Source organism: Anastrepha obliqua, chromosome 3 (genome assembly GCF_027943255.1).
Source record: "Anastrepha obliqua isolate idAnaObli1 chromosome 3, idAnaObli1_1.0, whole genome shotgun sequence".
Lineage (NCBI taxonomy): Eukaryota > Metazoa > Arthropoda > Insecta > Diptera > Tephritidae > Anastrepha > Anastrepha obliqua.
In genome coordinates, this window is record NC_072894.1 from 5,125,760 (window position 1) to 5,153,529 (window position 27,770).

The 27,770-nt window shown below is 33.8% G+C and overlaps 1 protein-coding gene across 1 annotated transcript in view; it reads left to right on the forward strand.

The window, feature by feature from the left end:
* Positions 1 to 14,416, forward strand: part of LOC129240499 (division abnormally delayed protein) — a 113,475-nt gene extending 99,059 nt beyond the window's left edge. Inside the window, exons 6-9 of the mRNA XM_054876336.1 lie at positions 10,731 to 10,903; positions 13,236 to 13,443; positions 13,516 to 13,657; positions 13,733 to 14,416. Coding sequence (XP_054732311.1) covers positions 10,731 to 10,903; positions 13,236 to 13,443; positions 13,516 to 13,657; positions 13,733 to 13,914 — 705 coding nt within the window. The 3' untranslated portion in view covers positions 13,915 to 14,416. The remainder of the gene's footprint in view (positions 1 to 10,730; positions 10,904 to 13,235; positions 13,444 to 13,515; positions 13,658 to 13,732) is intronic.
* Positions 14,417 to 27,770: the final 13,354 nt, after the last annotated feature.

Below are 27,770 nucleotides of genomic sequence, written 5' to 3' on the forward strand. Positions count from 1 at the left end.
ATAAGTTTACGAAACTAAAATTATTAAATGTTTAATAGAGCTCCTCTTGATTACGTTTATTTATTATTATTTGGAATAATAAATTATTACTCTGTAATTTCTCAATCTTCTTAATCTGATTATATTAGTATTTTGTCCTTAGTTTTTGACCCAACTTCAAGTATTTTTAATTTATCATTAAATTAAAAAGAACTCTTTTAGAATAATTTGAAATATATCTACTATCTATTAGGGAGTACCACCTGGTACTCTAATGCTAGTGTATAGTTTTTTTTATTGTATCGCAGTAATGTTCCAAACAGTCCATATTGGGCCATGATTCATAAAGACTCTGAAGCTCAAGCAAGTGGATCATCGCATTAATACAGCGAATAATGTTCTTAGGGTTGAACTCGATAGGACCACCTTCATGAATATTGTTCTACCGAAGTATAATTGTTCAAAGAAAAGGATCGTGTGATTATATCAACAATAGCTCAAAATGTCCGTTAGTTTAAGTTCCACTTCAGCTTGTAGGATCTAGAGAGCAACTGTTGAAACAGTTCGTCAATAGTAAAAAGAAATTTGAAGTTTGGTCTATGTGGGTCGTTAAGGAACATTTTAGACTGCCTAAGATTTTCAATGAACCAATGAATTGCTTCAGCAAAGTTGTTCTTTTAAATATTTATTTATTTTTTTCGTTCTTTCGTGGAACCCACATAATTGGAATATTGTAGTGGTTGTACACCATCTTGAAGTTTTCCCATATGTCCGAGGTGACCTTGATAACTGCTTGTCTATCTGACTATTTCAGAAGCACGACCACGATCGACCTAAATAATTAAAAACGTTATTACTTTGAAAATTAATTCGATTTTATCATAATTACTCAAATGTTTACAGTTTGAATGTTTACGATTTTCAACGAATAATAATAAGGCGAAGCGTCAGAATGGCAACGGTTTTGCTGACATAATAATTTGCACCAACAGTTTAAATTTTACTACACTTTAAAGGTTTTTTTTATAAAACATGTACGTATGCTTGTAAAGAAGCAAAATGTTTTCAAATAAGGGAGCCGATTTGTCAAAAGAAAACGAGAAAGCTGCTTACTTACCTAACCTTCTATAATTGAATTATGACTGCCCAGAAAGTCGTTTCACGTTTTGTGACACAAACGAGAATAGCAAAATGATCGCTGGGAACGTTAATGTATTGATTTATTAACGTTCTCTGATAGTCGTTTGTGAAAAGACAACGTGAAAAGTGTCTGTGAAAACGAAAATTAAATCCTTTTTTACAATTCACGTTTACACAGAATGAGAGTTGACCCCAACACTAGGAATCGGTTTAAAATTTTGGTTTAGGAAGTCAACATTGGGTAATGAGTAGCAATGGATGTTATATGCATACGTATGTATGTATGTATGTAAATGTGTATATGGTTCGATAGGAATGGTCAGCCCATTTTCAGCGCGGCGTTCCTGAAACATTTTTTTTACTATTTTTAAGTGAGAGAAGAACATGGTTCTCTCGTAAGGTAATTGAATATTTCTTAATTGATTCACATTATTTTTGTCAAGCCCATCTAATTTTCTTTCAACTTCATAAAAACAAGCAATTAAGCGAGCTGCTATGCATAATTCATCACTTATTTACATAACATTTCATACAAGCCTCCCATTTAATTTTTATAAATTCGCATTAAAAAATCTCAATAATTGTTTTACTTTTCGCCGTAGGCAAATTAAGGCGCCCGTTGCTGGGGGAGCAAAGGGCATTTATATGTAGATGTATGTGTGTATCGATATGCATACATATGTACTTATTTTCACCAGCCCTCTCAAACACGCCTACGGGTTGCGGATCTATTGCCACTTTGATAAATTATGAAAACGCCTCGACAATGATGGATTAGTGCACATTAATTTGACCTTTCGTCATTCGGGCATGTCGTTCGTGTTGCAAGTAAACTGCTTGCAAATATGTACTAGGTGCATACAAACTAATGCTCTAACCTGGTACCACATTGTGTCACTACTTTTTGACGCCAGCAAAAAGTGTTGACGTAAATTGCAAAGGAGAGAAAAGTGGAGAAACATCGCGGAATTGTTGCATTTCGTTACCCATTTGATTTTTTCATGTAATTGAAAATAATTGCACCAAACTGTGTGTATTTCTTCAGCGGCATGAGAAATAGAATTGCACGGCTAAATTGTTTGCATGTTTACCGGTTTAGTTCATCTATTGTACATAACTCAGCTTTATTAAAGTGGCACCCACTGGGTTGCATGTGGCATGGTGTCTTTTTCATGAGTTGTAGTTGTAGTCTGATTGCCAGCAATGCAATGTATAGTTAGTATATTTTATTGTCTTTTAGATTCTCACTACTAATATACATTACGTTGGGTCCACAGTCTTCCAATTTGCCTATAGAATTGGCACCGCTTGAAATCAAAACTAAACTAAATCAAATCAAATGAAAATAAATCTAAAAATCGAATAAAATTTTGGAAAATAATATTGATGTAATAGGATTATAAAATCAGTCCTCGTATGTCTAAATTAAAATTTAAAAGGTCGAGCCAACAAGAACCGAGGGATTTGGTAATTCCTATAACACACAGGCTAAAAAAAACCATTGTATTTAAAGCTCTGGAAAGTGAAAGGGTAGATAGTCAAAGAAGAAAGGAGAGATGGAAAAAGAGAGGACAGAATAGAGAAATTGAGATAGTTAGACCTGAGGGAAATTTTCCAGATTCTTTGGTAAATCTGAAAATATCCTCCAGTTTGAGAGAATGAATTTTACTCGTTCTCACCACATCAGAACCCGAAATTCGCAGCCTTGCTCTAGACACTCGCAGAGAAAATGATCAATGCTATCCGCCTCCTTTAAGCAAGACAAGCAAATCGGGTTCTCAATGATTCCAATGGAGGTCATTTGCTGACCCTAGGGATTGTGTCCATCAGGCCTGATTTAAATATCCATCATAAATGATGCACTTTTTACTCTTGAAATTATTGAACACTCTGAATGGCGATTAGAAAAAAATCTCATTAGCATGTGTGTGGAATTTAAACGTAGCCGTAGCCGTAGCCGAATGGGTTGGTGCGTGACTACCATTCGGAATTCAGAGAGAACGTAGGTTCGAATCTCGGTGAAAGACCAAAAATGAAAAAAAAAATTTTTCTAATAGCGTTCGTCCCTCGGCAAGCAATGGCAAACCTCCAAGTGTATTTCTGCCTCTCATAAAAAATATCTGCCGGTCGGAATCGACTTAAAACTGTAGGCCCCTTCATTTGTGGAACAACATCAAGACGCACGCCACAAATAGGAGGAGAAGCTCGACCAAACACCCAAAAAGGGATGTACGCACCAATTATATATACATAGGTATATATAAACGTACATTTATTCAGGCAAATAACACATGCATACATACAGACATACACACAGACACATATGTGCACTGGTATATACTCGTATAGTTTGTTAAGCGAGACCGATGGGGGTGTGGTAAACTTAACTGCATTGCAGACAGCTTAAGCTTGTGGCACGTTGCGCCGAAAGTGCATCCAATTTACTCGTAAGTTGCATGAGCAAACGATCTAGAGTGTTTCCTGTTCTTATAAGCTTTTAAGTATGCTTTAGTGTGGAGAATATCGTATTGTTGAAATTATTTGTTTTCATTTCTTTTTCATTGCCTGAATGTCAAGTTTGAATTAAATTTATAATTTTTATTGTCTGTCATCGCTTTAATGCCGGAAAGTGTGCTTAATCATAAACTTGAGTGCTTTTGTGGTGCTCATGCACGTATGTATGTGCATCCATGAGTGCTTGAGGGGTACCGTATAGATTGCATTTACTTGATAATACTTAATAAAATAGTTTTTGTAATGCATTTAATAGTGCCTCGCAGAGAAATGCAAGCTTCAAAGATTTGCACGAGTACCTAATACCATGTTTACATAGTGCTATTGAATAGACGCAACTCTGAGATTACGAGGATCGTTTGAAAAAATCGTGCAAAAAATAAACTATTTTATTGTTTGGGGTAAACCTTTTTTATTCTTCGACATAGTCTCCTTTTAGGCTTATACACTTCATCCGACGCTGTTCTAATTTGTTGATCCCTTCCGACTAATAGGATTTGTCCAGGTCTGAAAAATACCGCTTCGTTTCTGCAATCATCTCTTCGTTTGAATAAAATCTTATTCCCGGCAGCCATTTCTTCAAATCGGGGAGTAAATAGTAGTCCTATGTCCTATATAGCCAACTCGTATCAGCTCCAGTTAGGTCTCAGTAATATCGTCACCTAAATTTTAGGAATTGTTTTTAGCAATCCACGTGGATTTTTGCCTTATTAACCGTGCCCCTATATATGCCTCGTTACTGGGTTCTTTATTACTATCTTTCATGGTATTTTTGTTTGTAAAACTTTAATTTAGTAATGTCTCTCAAATTTGCTATGATTTTTTTAGGTTTTTAGAAAGATGAATATCTCAAATCTTATCAATTATGATAACAAAAACCACGCCGAAATAAATTTGCCACAAAAAAGATATTTTTCTTATTCTCAGAAGACCTATGTTAATCCATGTATGAGTTAGCCATATCTGCTCAAGCCCAATGAATTGTTTTGGTTGCACCTTCCAACTTTTTAAGCTGCTCCTCAGAAAGTATTTAACTGGCATTGGATGTGAATTTATCCAGTCTCACAAGTCGGGCCATAGACGACCAATTTTTTTCCAGGTTAAACATACCATAATCAGTATACGCTCTAAATCAAAATTCGTTTAAATAAAACTTCACTTTTAAAATAAACAAGGATTCACTCTGTTTGGGTAGTCAACCAAATAATGGGCCGTCTCGACCTCATTCCAGCAATGCAAAATTTCGATAGGCATCGGAAGAGCATCCCTTGACAACTTCGCCTTCTTCCGATCTCGAAATTCGTTGCGGAAAAGTGATACATGCAAACTTTTTTGTCTGGTTTCAATGAAGTGCTGTACGATTTTACCCAATCTTTTATTTTCATTTTATCTTTTGGGATATAAATAAACTTTATGCCCTCTTTTACCCACATTTTGTGGCGCAATAAAAATAGTATTGCCTGCTAACTGTTTTGGCAAAACATTTCATTTCTATGATTTTGAGAATTTTTTCTTTAGAATTTGCTGTGAAATAAAAGAGGGCATCGCGAATTTATTAAGTAGCTCAAGATGATTGTCGCAGTGCAAAAATTAGACACCTTACATCGTCTTTACTTATTGCTTCAGGGAGTATGAACTATTGCCGTTAAGTTTTTTTGGTTGTAGTCTGTAAGAAATCATATATTTCTAACATAAATTTACTAAAAATAATGAATAATAATAAAAATATCTCAAAAGTTAGTGAACCAATGTGACTAAAAGTTAGTTTTTACAGGTATATCGAAACTTAATGTAGCACCAAGCGAAAACAATTCCCCCTACCCACTTTGGCGCATTCTTGGGCTTGAAACGAAGTTAGCTTCTTTTACTCTAAATTTACTAATTAACATCATACATATTTGTGGGTATACCTACGTACATACATACAATTTAGAAAGCATTCCCTATTATTCACCCGTGATTTTTGAATGAAACTATTCCCTTGTACAATAAGATTTCATTACCTTGATTTCTGTGAAGCCCCACAAACCATTGTAAAAGCTCATAACTTTTTGCATTTATGAGGCATTGCTCTTCATTCCCTCAGTTGCTGAAACCTGTGCGTACTCGTTCTTACTTACATATTCGTATATGCAACAATGGACATTTCATACTTAGAAGCAGTCAATTACAACGAAAGTAAGAGAACGCCGTATGCGTTCGAATCTGAAAGTGCATATGTTTCTATTACATCTACTCATAAGTTCGTTTGCATACACACGCACACACACACACAAGTCTATGTACTCATGCACGAATGTAACGAGTAATTGTTATGCACCAGACATCGTCATTACCCGTACCTGGGCGATGTTTACTTTTTTGTAAATTACACCAAACTACAGCAATCACTGCAGCCGGACCAGCCTTCGTACGAATTCACCAAATGCTTTTCGTCTAACTTCACTACTGCCCATAGGATTTTCATATAAAGGGTATTTCAAAAGGCGCGCTTAGATGATGTAAAGTAAAAGATGTAAAAATTTGAATTCACTATTTTTTTTATTCAAAATACGGCGTTTAACATTTATATGCGAAAAATGGCATTATTTAAATGTCCACCAAGAGTACGTCTACAGGATGTCATACGAGAATTAATTTTCAAGGACTCGCTCACACATAATCGCGAGGCACATGAATTCACCAATCTCAATCCAAATGTTGTGTTTCAGCTCTGGAATAGTTGTTAGCTTATTCACATAGACTTAACCTTACAATAAATCACACGAAAAGTACTCTAGTAGAATTAGATCGCATAATCTATGCGATCATATACGTCACCATTATGTGAAATTAATCGAACTGGAAACTTAGATCTCAATTATGCAATATTTCACCGTGCTGGGTGACTTATGGCGCCATCCTGTTGAAATAAAGATCATCTATGACTGTTCCTTCAAGTTCAGGCCACAAAAAATCTTCAATCAGTTGTCTACAGCGATGCCCATTGATAGTAAGACCTCCTTCATTTTCATCTTCGAAGAAAACCCGACCAATTATTCCATCACGTCCCAAAAACCACACAAAACTGTATATTTTATTAGAGGATGCAATGATTTCTCTGAAGTTCCTCGAATATTTTCTTTCCTCCAGATACTGCAACTTTGTTTGTTGAAACTACTCGCGAGATTTCTTTTCTCCAGATGCGGCAGATTTGTTTGTCAACATTCCTCCCAGTGTGAAATGATCTTCATCATTAAAGATGATTTTGCATGTAACACCAGCATCATATTCAAAGAACCAATTCACGAAATATCTGAGTTGATAATTATCTGTTGGCTTCAATTTTTGTGTTATTTTAATTTGGTAAGGATGCAAATGCAAATTCGTATGTAAAATCCGTCGATGTAAAAACAGTCGATTCAGCGATGCCTAATTGGTAGACATAATAGCCTGATGCTAACATGGGTCCCGGGACACGTGGGTATCGCGGGTAACGAGATCTCTGACTCTTCTGCCACTCCCTTCTGCAGCCATCAAGGTCACGGTTAGCAAACGGGTTACCCTAACCCACAAGCGAGCTTGACAGACTGAGATGGATGACTGCAGATGGACAAAACTGATGTTACCTGTCATGTTCGACCGACTGTCGCAGTTCCTCCTGCCACTAAGCAGAGAGGACTCTAGGAGGCTGGTTAGACTGATGACGGGCGACTTTCTATGGGCAAAGCACATGGAAAAAGTGGGCATCTCAGACAGTGCACTCTGCCCAGCATGTGGAGAGGAGGATGAGACGGCGGACCACTTTCTGTACATCTGCCTCGCCTTCGCTCGAATCAGGCATGTAATCTTTGGCACTGATGTGTTAAGAAGCGACCCCCATGGCTCCTTGGCACCACAAGTTCTACTCAGATTTCTTCGGAGGTCGAGTAGATTTAAAGAAAATTAAAAAGGGAATACGAGTGCAGTACAATGGATTTAATTGTGTCTGAGTGTTGTACTTGCTAGTATGTCCCGACAAAAAACAAGAAAAAAAAAGATATCGATGCTAAGGGTTGTTCAGCAACATTTTGCGCTACAACAACAATATTCTAAACATAACGTTCAGTTTTTGGCCTGCTAGTCCTTTTTCTATCTTCGACAGAGCCAGTTTCTAGACATTTTTTACCAACTTTTGAATTGTCGACTCATTCGGATAATTATTTCCACTAATAAAATCACGAATTTTGCAATATGTTGTTCTTAAAGATCGACCATTTTCATAGTGAGTTTCAATGATTTTGACGCGTTCTTCTATCGAGTAAAACTGTATGCCTAATTGTCTGTGCAGCTTAGTCAACTTATTGACTTATTCTAATATTAAGAAAAAAAATATTTAAAATAATTTGACGACAATGTCATGAGCCGTCTGACGCTTTATTTTTCATGCAAAACAATTATCCAATTTTCGGTTTTTAAAACCTCTTAAAATCTTTTATTAACCAGCTCAGATCTGAATTATTGTTAATGGATAATAAAATTATTTTTTTACTAATTATTAGTCAGAAGGACATCATAAAAACAAATGTGTGAAAAATCATACATATTTATTAAGTTTTCCGAATTTTCCGGCAATTCTGCACATGAGGTCCGAAGGGGTTAAGCAATCTCTGTATCTAAAACGCGAAAGTGTATGCCAACGATTATTTGCCCCATTGGGAATCTCAATCAATTGTGAACCATTTAATGTATAATAAATTTTCCGAAAAAGGCGTTTCTATATTATCTTAATATTGGCCTAATGATCGCCTAAATTACACATTGAGCAAGTTTTTTTTCTGTGTCAAATTTGTTGTTATTTAAAATTATCATATCACCTCTTGCCTTCATTATCCATATGCTTGATTCTAAGTCATATTTTTAAATAAACCAGGCCTTTTGACCAGTCTAATTCCTTAAGGTTTTTTGTATGTGCTCAGGGCCGTAGAGAGCATATCCGGGCCCTGGGGGAAAATGCGGCAAATGCGGGCACTTTCCAATTATGTCTAATTCATATAATTCGAATTACTCTGCAGTCCGGGTCCCTCTGAGAACTCCGGGCCCGGAGAAAAGGCCCCGATTTTATGTAGGCGTATGTGATGGTAGCTTCAGAATTCGCTTGACAAAATACTTTTGCTGTATGTCAACCCGAAACCCCACACATGTGCTGCATACAACTGTATTGAAAGACAAACTGCATGAAAAAGTTGTAATTTAGCTTCAATTGAAGTTTCTTTCTTTTTTTTGAAAGACAAATCCATGAAGCATTAATACCATTTTTTGCGGCAACTCTTATTTTCACTAAATTATTCACCACTGATATCTAGGCGTCCCTTTTGAAAGACCCTTCTTATTCAACAATGACCGTTCCTTGCACGTCCGTACAATCACATGCACTTGCATGAATGTACCAAAAACCGATTGAAAGCTATGGGATACTCCACTCGAAGAGTTCGTTCATGATCTGCTGCTGGCGTTCGAATGTCATTGCTTGCATTCATATTTATTAGATTTTAATTGTCTGCGTGTTGAATACCAATGCTTCGACCTGTGAATTTTCATTACAACAATACAAGGCCATGCCATAGGTTTCCACAAGCACTTTGACTACCATTATTCACTACAATGTATTCATACATGCAGGCATGTGTATGCACCTATGTGCGTATGTATTCATGCTCGAATGTCGCCAGAACTCCCTTCTTGCACGTGCTGGCAGAGCTTGAAAGTGGCAATTTTCTCAAATTAAACATGTGAAGCCATTATTCGGTTGTCGCCTCTCCCTTTGCTCATCGTTGCGCATTCGAGTTATTAGATCAACGGCATTGAAGTTGAGAACATTCACACGAAGTACAACGAGTATGAGCACGGCGTACATCGTTTACCATGAAAACTCATCAGCTTTGCGGGTATCCTGTAAATTTTATTAAGGGGTTAGGGGTAGTCAGAGGCTCGAAAAAATGATGATTTTCACGAATTTTTTTTTGCTACTTAATTAATTTATTTAACAAAAATAAAAACATAGCATAAAAACATCATGTTTTAACTTGACTTCACCAAAATTTAAAAAAAAAAAATTAATAATTGCAAAAGTTATCGCTGTTTGTGTGAAGCCCGTTTCTCCAGAAGTCCCTTGCGGTGAACATCACAAGTCCTTGCAGATTCATCTAAAACCAATCGGACAAGAAAAATTAGTTTTATTAATAGATAATCTTGTGCCTGATCGAAGCTTTTTTTTTTTCAAAATGAACAAAATGGCGGCCTCAGAAAATTTTTTTCCAGATTTTCGGGGAAAAACCAACAGTTAATTGTTAAAAAAAAATCGAAATTTTTGAAAAAAAAAAAAATCCTTCGATCAGGCACAAGTTCTTTATGTTTTTCAAAAGCTGTATAAATTTTATTGAAATCTACGTAGCGGTTTTTAAGTTACAGTGTTCACCAGTTTGAAAAACATAGTTTTGAGAAAAACGCATTTAAAGTTTTGCTATCGGCTCCGGAGCGGCCGAGCGCCCTTTGTTAATTGTTGAATAACTTGAAAAGTATTTGTCGGATTCACTTCAAATTTTTACACAATATTTTTAAAACATTATACTTTAAGAAAATGCAAAAAAAAAATAAATCGATTTTTTGAAAATTCTGACTACCCCTAACCCCTTAAAATATTTGAATGCTTTTGTAGCAACTTTATTTGTAAGCATGCAACTTTGTAGGTACGACAAAGTTTGGTTAAATTTGTTGTCAATCAACGTTGGCTATCTTGGTGTCTATTTACAATATGCACGTAAAATTTTTATATTTATTGTATACCAATTAGTGGGTGGCGTTCTTCCACCAAGAACTTAACTGCAGTTAAGAGCTGAAAAATAAGAAGCATTTCGGGATGGGGGAATAGTAAAAGCCTGAACTCCAGTTATTTCTTCGCCAGTAATTATTGTAGAGTCGAATAATTCAGTTAACTCAGTGATATGGCTAGCAGTAGCGTCCATTATTATGCGCATTTTTCTTCTCCAAGCAGCCAACTCCATTGTGGATATTTTTGAAGCAGACCAATTATATAGTTTATGCTTACAAATTTACATTTTTCTTAATTTTTCTTTCAGGTTAAGAAAACATGTGGCACACCCAAATTATTGCCCTCACTGACTGCAGACAACGAGCTGCGTTCTCTGCAACCGCACAACATCAAATGGGCCACCCCACCGGATGCGGAAATTCTGCACTTCCAATCCACCATAGACAAATCCAAAGAATTCTACTCAAACATCATCAACAAGTGAGTACCGCCATAAGAATTTAGAGAACTAACGTCTTAATTAAAAGATAGTCCATATTTTACAAAAACAAATTACACTACTTTCGCATACTTAACTTCCTGTCGAGCATGAAGAAGACAATCTGTGTTTGTGTGAAGAAAATTAAAACAAATGAGAGATTTACTAAACTTAGAACCTTATTAGACCAGCGTAGTCGAATGGATTTGTGCGAGACTACCATTTGGTAGGGCACGGGCTTGAAACCCAATGTAGAGAAGAAGCATCAAAGGATAGAAAATGTTTTTTGTAATAGAAAGTGCAGATGAAGAGTTGAAAAAATTCAGAAAAAAAATTATTAGCCAATTGACGTACATAAATGAAAATTAAAAAAAAAAAACAATATGTGACATATTTGTGATTTTTTACAAAAACAAAAATATATATTATATAATGGGGTCGTGCACTTCTGTTAGGTGTATGGCCGAGCTCCTCCTCCTATTTACGACGTGCGTCTTCATGTTGTTCCACAAAGCAAAGGACCTACAGTTTAAAGCCGACTCCGAACGGCAATGATTTTTATGAGAAGCTTTTTCATGCCAAAAATGCTCTCGGGGGTTTGCCATTGCCTACCGAGGGGCGACTGCTATTAGAAAAACAAAAACGTGAAATTAAAAACAAAACTATCTAGTTATAGTTTTTACGTCACGCTTCTGTGTCTTCCGACACTAAGAAGCTATTCTCGGTAGCGTCGCATGTGAATCAGTATGGATGTAACGCTTAGGTAGATAGGTAAATACAGGTATGTAAAAGAGGCAGGTGGTCTCTAAACTATTTCACATAGAGCTTTGGCGATCTATTGTGGTACCACAGTAGCAGTTTATCCGCCACTCCTCGTTAAACCATTTTGTATTCAATCTGAACCCATTTATCTGGATGGCACATATATCCCTATCATCAATAGCGTTCAAGAACGCTGAGCTAAACTTTCTAAACCTACTGGCGTGCCACGCAGAACAATGACAGAGAAGATGTCTGCTAGACTCTTCCTCCTCTTCATTCTTGCAGCTTCTGCAATATTCGAAATGAGGTACATTCAATCTTTGAGAATGTCGAACCAGGAGACAATGGCCTGCGCTCAAAGCAATTAACATAGAGACTTTTTCCTTGACTGACTATGAACCCATCTCGTGTTGCCTGAAGTGAAAATGCTACTTGTACCATGCAGTTTGTAGGCTGAGAGGGGTATACCTAAGATCTCCATACCAAAAGGGAGGGCTTACAAGATCCTGATATGTCACTATGCCTTTACACCCATATCGAATGGATGGGCAAATATTCCGCCATCTCGTTAAGAGATGCCCGGCATTTGCGAGCAATGATGGAAGAGATTTGATCGTCACCAAGAGATTTAATTGCCACCAAAAAATTTAATTGCCGCTTGGTTATCAAAATAAAAATGGATTTCTCTAAAGGTGGTCACATTTTTGCCTAACTAGACAGTTTCCTCATTAATGGCTAGAATTTCAGTCTGAAAAATGCTACAGTGCTTAGGAAGAAAAAGCGTAAAACTCCCGAATGAAGGTACTTTTGCGCCACTGCCCCGATAAAAAATACTGGCTGAGAATAAATAAATAAAACACAAAAATTGTATAGATTTTGTTTTTGTTACAAAGCCATTACTGCTTACTTTTTATTACTGTTGCGTGGCATGGATTTGTGAACCGAGTATCGAAACTTAATTTTGTACACGGACTATTTTGTAATTTACATTCTGAATCTTTCGAAGAATATCGCGCAATATTGTGTAGTAGAGGGGCGCTAAAATAGCCGCGCTGAAAAATATGACGTTACAGATCATCTCCTTGTTGGACATGGATAGGCATGGCTGCATCGTAGTAGCACAGAGGAGCAAAGTGCACAGAGAAATGGCCAGGCGTTCATGCACCGATGACGGACATGAAATTAATAAATCACAGTTCTAGTTTTAGATTATTAATGCATTCAGCAATAATTTACATACATACACGCGACTTTGTATGCTTGTATGTGCGTACTTACCACTTTCATGGGGGGCGTCGGTTTGGGCCGAAACACGCTGTGTACCGCCTCGCGGGTGCCGCGAACAAAAGATGTTAACATTTGGGCTTTAGGATTTTGTGCTTCTGGCAGAATTTTGACCAAATATAACTATGAGCGATATGTATTTAGAAAGCTATGAAAACCATAAATGACAACGAAGAAAATTTCTGACTTACATTTCAATGTATAAATGTATACACACGAATTTCATTTTCTATTTTGTTATTTTTCTTTTATTTTCTTCGTTTTCCACTTGTTATGTGTTGGGTACAGTGTTTGCGAAGATGAAGATATCCAACGGAGTGATCACAACTGCTGGACAGGCGATCGTGTCGGCGACTACACCCAACTGGTAATGGCTCAAGGTTCGGATACGCAACGTTACAATCCTGAAGTGCCGCTGGTGTCAAATTCGCATTCAACGAAATTGAATGAACTGGCGGACAAATTGATAAAAGTGCGCAAAAACATTGGAACAGCGGTGAGTTCATGAGTTAAAAGAAAGAAATTTAAAATTTATTTTAATAATGCACCGCTATTTTCTACAACTTAGATACCATCCACAACACGTTCATACTCAGACATACAAAGCGACATGGCGCGCCATGATGAGGAAGGTTCGGGTCACATGCCTGACGACATGGATGATGAGGAATACGGTAACCAGAATGGCTCCGGCGACGGCTCTGGCGATGGTAGGCCACACCATTACAAAATCGAAAATCTCTGTTATTGTTTGCTTATTTCTTGCGTTTCACTACGTTTTTCAGGTGCAACTTCGTCGCCATTCGATCCGTTGGGTCCAACCGAAATCATCAACAATGAGATTGAAACACGTCAAGACTCGGCGGCGACGGCGCTCACAGCCGCGTGCCCCAGTCGCATCAGCACACTGATTGTCGGCGCAGCAGTACTAGTCACATACGCAACCCTTTTGCGAAGCAGAAGCTAAACACAAGCAATGCACCACAGCGCAGCTTGCCAGCAATAAACGTATGGGGAATGCAAACTAATTTTGTTGCACTTTAGAAATACTATGTATAATTAATTTATATATGTATGTATGTGAACGATAAAGTAAAATGGAAAAAATTACTTATATAAAAATTTAATTTAAGTATACATATGCATGTGTATAAGATACTGGGGCGACACACAAAGATGTCATAAGTGTTGTATTGCTGTATGTTGTAAATTTTTAAACAGCTACAAATGTACATGAAGCGTACGCAAGGCATTGCACAAGTCATATTATGAATTTTTTCAAAGTGAAAAAATAGCTATTTTGGGTTTCTAGGTCTTTAAACATCTATTTAAACGTTAAGAACTTTAGGATATACGAGAATATGACACTTACGAGAGTATACGCGCATGAGGTGTAATTAGTGATCGAACATACCAAGCATGTAAGTGTGTGCGAATGCATAACAATTGTATGCGAAGTGCAACTCTAATTAACATTGTACACATACATATACACATATATTGCGCACTTTCACTAAGTTTTATACACATACATATCTATACATAAATTTAATGAAAGCCACACGCATGACATACAGGTACAAGGTAGACAAGGAGAGAGAGTGAGAGCGATAAAGCAGGCAAAGCATTAAGCCTTGGCGCAGCACACTTTCAGGCGCATAGTTTCGCGCGCATTCAATTCAACTCAACTTAAGGAATTTACTGCTTTACAAATACTGTTCTGCTTTCGAAGGAAAAAATGTGTACGCAAAAGTTAACTAAAGAGGCCAAAATTATTGAGGGTGTAGTTTATGCCACGGCAAAGTGTGGGCGCTGTTTTATAAATTGTGTTATGTAAGTAGTAATTAAATTTTGCAGCTACCACAATTCGTATATGTGTAGGTAATAGTTTGCGAAAGTATTTGTGAATTGGTGCCTGTGACGAAATATTTGTAAAGATATCATTTTAGAGAAAATTATGAAATACTTGTATTAAGAAAAACTAAAAAAAAAAAAGAAAATTTAATTATGTGTCGATAGAATTTTGCGAATAACGGTCAGTTTTTTCAATGTGAGTTTGAGGTGCTGCACTGTGGTGAATTTTTTAATTAACCATGGCGCTGCGTTTTACTAAACAGCAGTAAAACTTCCACCAAATGGCTGATGCTAAGGATTTCAAACTTCAATTCTCCATTTCTTGAAAATGTAAAATAATTTCAAAAAAATTTTGAATCTTTGCGTACTCCTTAGCCCACATTTAGTGCAGCAGAACATAGACTAATATATCAAAAGTGTGTTTCTTTGGTATCTAGAAGAAAAAAAAATTACAGCAACTAAAATAGACTAACCCACATCATTAACTTCCTAGCAGCTATACATAATGACAAAACAATGTTTCTATAGTTCAGCAACTAACTTATGTACATGTAAACTTAGAGTAAATGGCAGATATTAGCACTTAAAAACTATGTAAAAACTAAACAAGCAAATTTGGTAGAGTTATTGAACTCACCGAGCGTTTTGATTGCTGCGCACGCCTACTTATCTACTTACCTATTATTGGGCTGCTGAAAGTTAGTCACTATAAATGATTTACTAAGCACCGTTGTGACTTTGAACTGTAAATATTAAGTTTAATTAAGGCATAAATATTTGTGGAATGATTTTCTGTTCATGTATTTGAGGAGATAAGGAAATGTTTCAATAGGCTTTAACTTGAAATGCGTGTGGACAAACTGTTGCCGTAAATTGCATTGCAAAGCAAGAACAAAGTGTCACAAAACACTGAAACTTTTTTTTTGCTGTATTGTAATTTATGTAAGTTAAAGCAATTAGTTGTTAACCCGAAGTGAACGAAGAGGTTAAACTTTTACGTTGAATGCTAACCGTCAACGAAATTAGGAATCACTTTTTAATTAAAAAAAGAAATGTATATTTAACTTTTCTATTTTTACATATTTGTTTATGATTTTTAGAAATTATTAGAAATCACTTTTTCCGTAAAAAAATGCTATATTTAACTTTTCTATCATTTAATATTTATTTATGGCTTCCAGAATTTTTTTAGAATTTATAAATTAGTTTTACGATATTAGAAATCACGTTTTCAATAAGAAAAAAATTTATATTTAACTTTTCTATTCTTTACATATTTGTTTATGATTTAAAAAATTTTCAAAAATCACTTTTTCTGTAAAAAATGTATATTTAACTTTTCCATTTTTTAAATATCTGTTTATGATTTTGTTTGTTATCAAAAATTATTAAACACAAATATTTATGACTAAATGAAGTTTACTTAAATAATAACGGTGCTGGCTCGCTGCCACGACCATCAGTTCTGCATTACCGTAACGAGCCGGATTTATATCCGGTCAAGGACTGTCACTCCAGCAACATTCTCCAAACATTTAAGCGGAATTTTTATGCTTCTCTAACAACAGCAGCGGCGCTAGCTAATGAGCATTAATAATGACTACCAGTTACTGTTATTTCAATACCGTTATAAATTCTCGTTTTTATCTGTTATTCTATTATTTACCGTTAAATATGGAAATTGAGCGTTGCAAGCATTAACAAACTATTTTTAATCCGTTACTGGTATTTTTAAGTTTAAGTTTTCACTCCAAATTGCCCAAATTTTTGAAGAAAAAAAACTTCTTTTTCTTTCAAATAGTACAGCTCAATTAATTTCATTTTGAATGCGCGGCATGCTCTAGCAGCATTTGATGCACAAACAATATGACTAAAAATCAGTGCTAATATTTGCAACAAATAAATTCGAGCATAACATAACTGTATTTAATCAGGTAACAACTATCACAATAAAATGGCCAGAATTAAGAAGAAAATGTCACTTCTTACAAACATAACTGCATACCTACATGCATTAAAACTTACATAACTACATCATGCACGCATACTTAGTCACCTTTTTTATATACATAAATAGTACTGCTTAACCAACAAACTTGAATGTGCCATAGAATTTAAAAACTACAGCCGACTGTTAATAAATATTCACACCTACGAGTACGAGTATGTCGTTAAGCGCTTTTCATGTGCATGCACATCATCACAAGCGGCAACATGGCACATATGCATACACATACACAAATTTGTAATTCAATAATAATGAATGTCATGCTTTATTGTTCAACCAGCTTTTTGCATAAAAACCAAAAACACCAAATTTACTATCAGAGACAGGGAGCTGCTATGTATTTGTACAGCACGCAAAAAAATATACCAACTCAACATTTTGACAAGTTTTGGCTATTTATTTAATTATTTTTCAATTTAAATTATTTTCTTATAAAAATATAGCTCATTATGCAATAAATACCATATTAATCCAAGTTTCAAACTTTGCACAAAATTTATAAAAAATCGACAAATCGATGGCATAAAAATTTCAAAATTTTCAGCAAATTTTATAATAAGCAGTTTTATGTCCCAATAAATTTTGCTATATCCAAAGGCAACTTTGAACGACTAAAAATGCTTATTAGTTTCTAATAATTTCTTCTTCCTTGTAATAAAATTTAATGTGATATAAAACTTTTTCTATTCTATTAAAAATGTTGAAGTTTTAATGAGAATTTGTCAAATTTTTATTATTTTCGTACTTTTTGAAAGAATGAATGAATGAATGAGTGGCTCAAAATTCTTATTGAATTTTGATAATTTTTCCTTCAGACGCTACTGCGTTTTTTCTTCATATAAAAATTGTTCATAGATTTGCTATATGGAAAAAATGCTCAAACATTCTCAAGGGAAAAGATTATAAAACAGATAGTAAACTTCTCTAACAACTTAAAATTTGCGGTTTATTATAATCAAATTTAATGGGATATGAAACTAGATTCGAAAATTTTCGAAAAATTCTGATTAAAATTTTATTGATTATTTTTTTATTATTAAAATTTAAAATTATTATTTTATTATTAAACATTTTTTATTTGAAATTTCTATGAATATTTCTCAAATTTTTTATAAACTTTGTACGAAGTAAGAAACTTAGTTGAATATGGTATTTTTTGTAGAATGAAGTATGTTTTTATAAAAATAATTTTAACTAAAAAGTAATGAAATAAATAGACTATGCTCAAAATTTGGAGGTGCTATATTTTTTGTGCGAACTGTATGTATGTAAATATGTACGATTTTGATTTGATTTTGATTTCTAATTTACTACTTTCGCTTTAAATAAAGACTTTCCGAAAAATTTCTTATTCTAAAAAAAAAAATTTATTTTAAATTTCTTTTTCTAAAAAATTTATTTTCCTGAAAAATTTCTTTTTCCAAAAAATTTATTTTTCTGAAAAATTTCTTTTTCTAGGAAATTAGTTTTTCATAAAAAAATTTTTTTTTTTTTATTTATGTTCCTGAAAAAACTTCTTTTTCAAAAAAAAATTATTTTCTGAAAAATGTATTTTTCTATAAATTTTTTTTTTTAATTAATTTTTCTGAAAAATTTCTTTTTTTTTTAATTTCTTTTTCTAAAAAAATTCTTTTTCTAAAAAATTTATTTTTCTGAAAGTTTCTTTTTCTAAAAAATTTATTTTTCTGAAAAATTTCTTCTTTTAAAAATTTTATTTTTCTGAAAATTTCTTTTTCTGAAAAATTTCTTTTTTCTATATTAAAAAATTTATTTTTCTGAAAAATTTCTTTTTCCAAAAAAATTCTTTTTCTAAAAAAATTCTTTTTCTAAAAAATTTATTTTTCTGATAGTTTCTTTTTCTGAACAAATTATTTTTCTGAAAAATTTCTTTTTCTAAAAAATTCATTTATTCTGAAAAATTTATTTTTCTAAAAAAATTCTTTTTCTAAAAAATTTCTGAAAAATTTCTTTTTCTGAAAAATTTATTTTTCTAAGAAACTTCTTTTTCTAAAAAATTTGGTTTTCTGAAAAATTTCCTTTTCCAAAAAAAATTCTTTTTCTAAAAAATGTATTTTTCTCAAAAAAATTTTTTTTTCTAAAAAATGTATTTTTCTGAAAATACTTATTCAAAATGCTTATTTAGCATTAATTTTCAAAGCAATATCCGTTACTGACATTATTCAGGAAAATACTCAACGCCCGAATGCACACACACTCGTTTCTGCATAAGCACAGCGCGTACTTGCACAACACATTGCATACTCGTATACATACATACATCATATAACATTTATATAACATCCATCACTTTTGCTAGCCAAGATCGTAAACGATAAAAGTACATATTGTGCTCACGTAATGCCTAGGGAATTAAAAAACGTATACATATTTCTTCCAAAAAATGAGAATTAAAAATAAACTCTAGTATTCTTATTCCAACACTTGTAACTATATGAAAAGCAAAAACACTTAAGTAACCTCCAAGTGCATGCATACACACACTTACGTGTATGCGGAAGTGAGACTCAAAATGATGCTACCTAAGTTACATATACCTTTTTGTGTAAGTATATAAGTGTCAACTGAATAGATATGTAAACACATACGCACACCGGAACCTTAGATGTTGTATCCATAATTTAAGCAGGCGCACAATCAGTGTTCGAAATACAGTAACTTGTTCCTTTTATGTGGTTTGCGTACTAGCTATATTTAATAGGCAGGCGAGCATGCATACTTACAAGAACATACATAAGTGTTGACATATGTATGTGTGTATTTCCGTAAAGCCTGTCCGATGCCCATTAAACAAACACAACTCGCACTAATAGGCTTTAATCGAAGCTTGAGCACGAAAATAGTTAAAAAAAAACATTTTGTATGTAGTTAAAATCGTTGTAAACGTTAGAAAAGTAGTTAAAATGCACATTCTTTTTTTACAAAAATTAAAAATCCAAAAACTAAATTTAAAAGTGACGGAAAATTAGGAGAATGAAACTACTTTACTTCGAGCAGAGAAAATTTAATTACTATTGAAATTTTATTACATTTTAAAACAAAAATCTAAATTCTGTATGCTACTGGGCACTTTTGCCCGCACATTTTATTACCGCATGTTGTTACTCGTAACATTTCTATTAAACGCTATTCTGGCGCACTCTTTCGAGTCGAAATATTGATTTTGATCTTTGTATTAATTACGGTTATCAAGTTTTTCAGTGCCAGTGAAATTGTGGTGAACTCGTAAGCTGAGTTTAGCTCGAAGCTTGCACTGAAAAACTGGGCCTTGAATTTTGTAGAACACTTGAAAAGTGCAATTTATGCGAAACGGTTAAAATTTGAATATATTTGCAAATAAAAAATATGCAATTGACGGCGCAATAAGGCTATCAATTCACCTAAAGCCTAAATGCAAACACAGTATGTATATTCATCTTCTTGATTTGGGCGCTAACCGCCTAAACGATCTGGGCCGCCAGCAACAATGGAAAGTGTACACCGCATATTGATAGGTGAGGTTAGGTTGATCTGGCTGGCTGACATATTTAACGACATATTGATAAGTTTTAATTATTTATTTATATTGTAATTTTATAAAAATGTAGGGCATACTGCAGCAAGCATATAAAGCATATTTTCGAATAAACAGAGTTTACAACTTTGTATAGAATTTGTAAGTATTCAGCAAGTTTTCAACAATTTCAAATTTATTACTTAGAATTTTTGTAAAAATTGCGAGTATGCAGTTTTATAGCTCATTGAATTTTGGCACAATAATAAAATGCAAGTTTCAAGTGGTTCAAAAATGGCGTTGATTTTTGACAATTGTTTCTGCTGGTGGTATTAGATATTTTCTTCCATGTAAAAAAATGTGGAGTAGGGGTGGGTAAAATGGAGAGAATGCACAAGAATGCGACCGAAAAAAATTCTCAAAAATAAGTGTAATTTTTAACCTACTTGAAACATGCACTTTACCAACATTTAATGCGCTGCTATAAAATTGCATACTTGAAATTTTTTCAGAAATTCTGCGTAAAAAGTTTGAAATCTTGCTGAAAATTTGCCGAATTCTTACGAATTGTGCACAAAGTTTGATACTTTGCTTTATTTGATTGGTGTTGTAGTATAAACTGTGTTTTATAAAGAATAATTGATATTAAAAAGTAAATAAAAAATAGTCAAAACTTGTCAGTATAAGGCGTACACCTTCTTTTGACGTTGATTGTATATTCGATTTCCAAAATACCGTTGTTAAGTGAGTTCATCACTGTGCGCAGTATACGAAAGTTACAGAGCTTTTATTTACCGTTAAAAAAATTTGCAAAATTTACTAACTATTTTTTTTTTTTTTAAGAATAGAATCTCTCTGCAATTATGGAAATTTATGCGCAAAATAAGTAATTTCAGTTGAAAAATTTTGTAGATCAAGAAACACACTGCGCAAAAAAAGCAAAAAAAGTTAAGCTATAAATACTAAAATGGGAAGTAAGCTTTTAAAAGTATGAAATACACACAAACAAAGTAGGAAACGCAAAATGTAAAATTAAAATAAGCAAAGCAATTCTTTTTGCATAAATTACAAATTACGGTCGGAGATATGCTACCAAACTACAAATACACACATGAATATGTATATACATATAAGTGTTTTGCATAAATGATGCGCATATTTATGGTAATTGTAATATGTAGTGAACACAATTCAAATGTTATACACACATACATACATACTCGTATATGTATAGCAGCCTGCATGCATAGGCACATGCAAGCGTAAGGGCAACCCTATTTGTGTTAGGTTAGTGACCAAATACTGCGTAGCTATAGAAGAAGAAGCAAATGATTATTAAATAAATTTAATGTAATTCAAATTATAAATATATTTACTTGTACAATAAGTCAACTAATAAACAACAACAATAATAATATGAATATAAATAAATAATACAAAAAATGAAAAAAATGAATTATAGCAAAACACACTAATTTAGTTAGTAGCAAATTAACAATTAGTAACTAGTAATTGTAATAAAATTCTATGCATATATTAAGCGTTTTTTTAATATTATTTTTTTTTGTTTTTTAATTTTTTCCCCCCTATTTTTATGACAAAATTTGTGTGTGAAATATATTTATAAGAGTTTTTGTTTAATACTAACGCCTACATATAACTACAACTACTTGATTGCAAATAAGCCTATTTTTATTTACCTACATACACACACAAATACATATGTATATGTACATACATATTTACGCAAATAAATATGAGTGAAATAATGAGTTTTGAAAGCGATTGTAAAGTACGTTTATCAAAGTTAATGATTCGAATAAATATTTTATATATTTACAAGCACACGCACATACATGCATATGTGGATGCATGAAAGCTGAGAGCCATAACGGCCGCAAAGTGCATAAAAGAGATGTAAAGAGTTTGTGCTGAAACTTGGTGCACATACATACATGCATACACACACATATGTGCACATTGCAAAAGTGCGGCAGCGCTCAGATTCAGCAAAGAACTTTTAAATACAGTTTGGATGTGTTTCACGTGCGTTAATTGTTGTGTAGAGTGCAACACCCATACAAGTGACTTTACTCTTGAGCGCCGCTGTGTTATGCACACCTATGTACATATGTACATATATACATTTACTGAGATGTGTGTATTTAGTATGTGTGCCAAGCATCGCTCTCAAACTCTTATTTAACTTTGCATGTGATTAATAATATTTAAGTTGCATATGTGTACATACATATGTACATATGTACATACATATGCGTATATGTAATTGCAAGTGTTTAAGGATTTGTATATTCGCTTAAAACATATAATTATTTTTATTTATGTACAATATTAAATTTAAAAATACGATTGGTTAAAATTATTGGAGAAGAAAACGAGGTAAATTTAAAAATAACCTTACAAATATATAATCCATATAAACTAAATACTTATATATAAAAAAACAAGCGAATGCAAAAACAAATAAAACAATTACAATCTATGAATACCGACTACAGAAATAGACAGAAAAATAAACAAAAACGTATACCCAACTTGCCCATATATGTACGTGGAACCAAGCATTGTAAAGCCAAGTTGCATACCAGCCTAAATGTATGTTACAAAAATCGAAGTAGAGAAAGTGTTTAATTTTACTTTACTTTTTAGATGTTACAAAAAGCACAAAGTAATTTTTTAAATTCGTTATTTCTTTTAAGTTTCAAAACAAAATTGGCTTGGTTCAAATTCTGTAAATTTCGTTTTAGTTTTTTCAATAATAAATGCAATTTATGTAAAATGAATGCAAATAAATAAAACATTATATTTTAAACCCAAAATAAAAAAAAACCAAAATGTGAAGATATTTGGTGCGGTTTGCGAGGTGAGTAGCGTACAAAAATAAATAAACTGCTATACTTTTAAAGCAAAGGATCTTTCAAAAGTGACGCCTAGATGTCAGTAGTGCGTAATTCCTAAACGTTACCGTTTCTATATGCTTTATATGTATACAAGATGAAGTCCTAAATAAACAAGACTAGCGTCATAAAATGTTTTTATTGGCGCCATCTTTTTAATGAATTAGTGCGTTGGTAGTTACATCCCTAGCTGACTTCCAGTGAAAGTTTGGTGACATTCGGTTCAGTGGAAGCGAAGTTATTGCGTCTATAACGTCAGTATGTTTGTGTCATCGGTACAAAAATGATTTTCGAACAAAGTCCTAATAACAAATTTTGTTTGAAAATCAGTAAAACGTTTACCGAAACATTTGAATTGCTGAAAAAAGTGTATGGCGATGATTGTCTATCTCGTGACAGCGTTCATAAGTGGCTTACACTTTTCAGAGATGGTTGTCAGGACATAAATGGCAATGAATATACGGGTCGCCCAAAATCAGTAATCACCGAAAACTCCATCAAAATTGTTCGTAAATTTATCAAAAATGAACCGAAATCATAGTTGAAATTCAAGTCCAAAATAAACAAGACAGAGCTAAAATAGAAACATATGGTAATCCGAAGGTGTAATGTCTAGGCAATACGACGGGGGGGGCTGGATTTTCCAATTCCGTCACTCTAAATATTTGTGGACCGATTTAGCAACGTGTGGCCTGGCGGCGTTGTCATGCAGCAAAATCAATTTGTCATGTCTACCGTCCCATTCCGGCCGCTTTTCTTTGAGAGCTCGATTCAGAGGCATTAGCTGTAGTCGGTAACGATCGCCAGTGATGGTTTCAGATGGTTTAAACATGAATATTTTTTTTTCGCTGTTGATGGTTTACCCGGCAGGATCCTACATTTTCTAAGCTTTGGGTTATCATAATAGATCAATTTTGCATCGCCAGTAACGATGCGATGCAGAAAACCTTTTCTTTGCTGCCGTTCAAGAAGCATCTCACACGCCACCAAACTTCTCTTGATATATCTCTCCTTCAATGGATGTGGCACCCAGTTACCTGCTTTCTGGACCATTCCCATCGCATGCAAACGTTTACCGACGGTTGATCTGGCAACATCCAACTCTTTAGACATATCATCAAGAGCTCGACATGCGTCTTCATCCAATAGTTTTTGTAAATGAGTATCGTCGAATTTTTTCGGTGCCCTCTGTGATCTTTATCACTCGCGTCGGAAGCGTCGAAACCACTCTTTACAAGTTGTATTTGATGGAGCGTGATTACCGTAAATATTCACGTATTTCACAACACGTTTCAGCAGCACTTTCCTTTAAAATGTAATACTCGTAATGAATCATGACTTCCAGAAAATGTAATTTTTTTTCGACACTTTTGACGTCGGATAAAAAAAGATCTTTACGTTTCAAACGAACGTCAACTACTGCGATCGAGACCTCACATATACACCTTCAAATCACCAGTATATTACTAGAGGGAACACAAAAATAATATAGGTGTCGCTCTCTTTTACGAGGCCGAAAACTTATTCCCATACCCAATAAATAAATAATAGTAATAATATTATGGAAATGGTCGTTCCTTATAGGAGGAGCCTGGTTTATAAGGTCAAAAAATTTAATTTTTTTTTTCGTTTTAAGCGATTCCTAATATATTTCAGAATATTCACACAAAATTACAGAGCCTAATTCTCAATATTTCCGTAGATACAAAGCCGAAGGTAGGCGAGCATTAGGTAGTTACGCTGTGACCGGACAGCTATAGTACAAACTTTATCTTCTTTTCTCGACTTTTCATTTTGACGTGATAACGTCTTATAATTCGATTTAATTAAATTAAAATGATTAATTAAATTTTTTATACCAAGTGGAAGTGAATTTTTTTTTTATAGAGAGGCATTTTTTTCTTTAAAACCTCCAAAAAGTTGAAATTTTGGAATTTCTCTCAGTTTTCTTAGTTCATCTAGAATAAAACAACATGATAATTAGAAATCCATTTGAATTTTTTGCTTTAGATATAATTACGAGCTGTATCTTGTACGCCAGTTGGAAACTCCAGCGTTGCAGCGCTCTACTAATTTCTATGTTAAACATTTTTTTCAACTTATTTTAACCAGTACAAAAATTTTTTATACTTTTTAAATGTTCATTAAAAGATAGAAAAAACTTTGCAGTGCTAAATTAATTTTTTCCTTAAAAAAAAATCGCAAAGAGATGCAATTTTTAGACCTCATAAACCAGGCTCCCCCCTTAAGAACAACTTATCGCAAAATTCGTAGTTTTTTAATGAAAATAATCGATCGAATGAATCAACAATTTAAAGGTTGGTGCAAAAATTTCAAGAAACTGGTTCTGTCACCGATAGAAAAAGAACTGGCAGACCAAAAACTGAAACTTCAGTTCAGAATAGTGCTGCTGTTGCGCGGAGTGCTGTTGAGCAACATTCAGCATCAATATCTCGAAGTTCTCAGCAATTAGGCATTCATGAATCAACGATTTGGTGGCTTTTAACTGTAGACGTGCTCTTGGTGGGCGTTTAGAGTATGTCATTATTCACATATAAATGCTAAAAACCTTGAATAAAAATAGTCATTAAAACTTGTGCAACCTGAAAGTGTCTAAATTTGTACATGTTTTATATAATATTAAAACAACATTTAGGCACGTCTTTTGAAAGACTCTTTATAAGTAGAGATGCAATACAATCGGGATTGAATAAACGTCGGCATAACTGAACTTCAGGATCGAGTTAACACCAATATTCTTTTGTGCTGGGTAGAGTGAATAAATATTCCTACGAAAGTTTTACGTTTTTATCCTAAGAAAACGTCTCGCAATAATTCCCCTGAATTCGATCACTGGATTGTTAAATAAAAACTCACAAACTAAAGGCAACAAAAGTTGCTTTATTAAATTTCAGCACTTAATCGATTTACTTTACGGTTACACGTTCTCGCGCTTAACTTACGACTGAACGCCTTCTTATATAAAGGGTGATCAGATTAGAGGTACTTTTTCCAATAAGATTTTCTGACAAATCTCGTGTGGCTACTGTCAAAATAAGTATATAATTTTTTCAGTATTCATCGATATTTCATCATGGAAAGGCTTATGTCTCAACAACCTTTACAAATGCCGCAATCAATCGTACGTATTAACACGTTCCCTGTCCGCTGAGCCACATATGGTTCAGGAAACGTGCGCCTGATAAGCACTGATACGTTCCTGAGCCATATGTGCGTTAGGAGGTATATGAAACTTCTAAAGCAAATTATTCGACTGGACGTAACGGAACTGTACAGTTTCTGCACTGGACGTGCTGGTACGATAATAAAGTAAAGAAAAATGCCGGGACATACGAAAAAATATTTTTATTTTACGCAGACATCACAAATTATTTTTAATTATTTCTTACTAGCAAACCCGGCCCCCTTCGCTGGGCACACTAAAATAGAATAGATATGGTTTAGAACAGAAAATATATGGTTTTCATATTATTTATTTCTTTATTCTTTATTCAAGCGCTTTGGCATAAACAATATTTTATGTTTTTCTATTTGTTTTTGAGTAAATATAAAATATAAATTGAAAATCAGGAAAAAAGAAGATTGTTTTTAAATTTCAAATCAACGCATATGAATTAACAATCGTCTTTTTTCCTGATCATCCATGAATTTTTCGTTTCAATTTATATGTTTTATTAAGCATTGGAGCTTTTTTAACCATTATCCATTTATATTTTTCAAAAAAAAAAAAAAACCAAAAAAATTGTTTTTTCCACGAACACATAATTTCATTCGGATTTCACATTAAATTCTCAAATTTCGTAAGAAATTATTCACTGTTCCAAAATCCACTCCAAAAAAAATTCACAAACAATTTTTACATGTTGCACTTACGTTTTTTCCTTATGGCATCCAAATCAGAAAGAAATATTGACACATTGTAACTCACACTGTCAATTTGACAGTTCAGTTCCGCCCCAAGCGTTAAAAAAGTAAGCGACATTATGGCTGGCTCAAAAGAACGCTGTACCCGTTGCCACTGCTCCGAATTACAACCAAACTTTACGAAACCCATTTTCAATACTTACTTAACAATGTGCATAAGTTTGGTTTAATTCGGTGCAAAGACACGGCGGGTCCACGTTTTGGCATATATTTCGAGACCCTAGTCATCAATAGGTATGAAAATTACCCCGTATTAAAGCACTTATCAACAGCTTTCATTTGATACCCATATTGTACATACACAACCAAAGGTTACCCGGGTCCACGTTTTGACCTATATCTCGAGACCCTCGTCACGTAGCGGCATGAAAAATACTCTGTACTAAGGCATTCACCAACAGCTTCAATTTGATACTCATATTGTACATATACATCCGAAGGTTACCCGGGTCCACGTTTTGACCTATATCTCGAGACCCTATCTACCAATAGGTATCCAAACTATACGGAAACCATCTTCAATACCTCCTTAACAATGTGTGTAAGTTTGGTTTAATTCGGTGCAAAGACACGGCGGGTCCACGTTT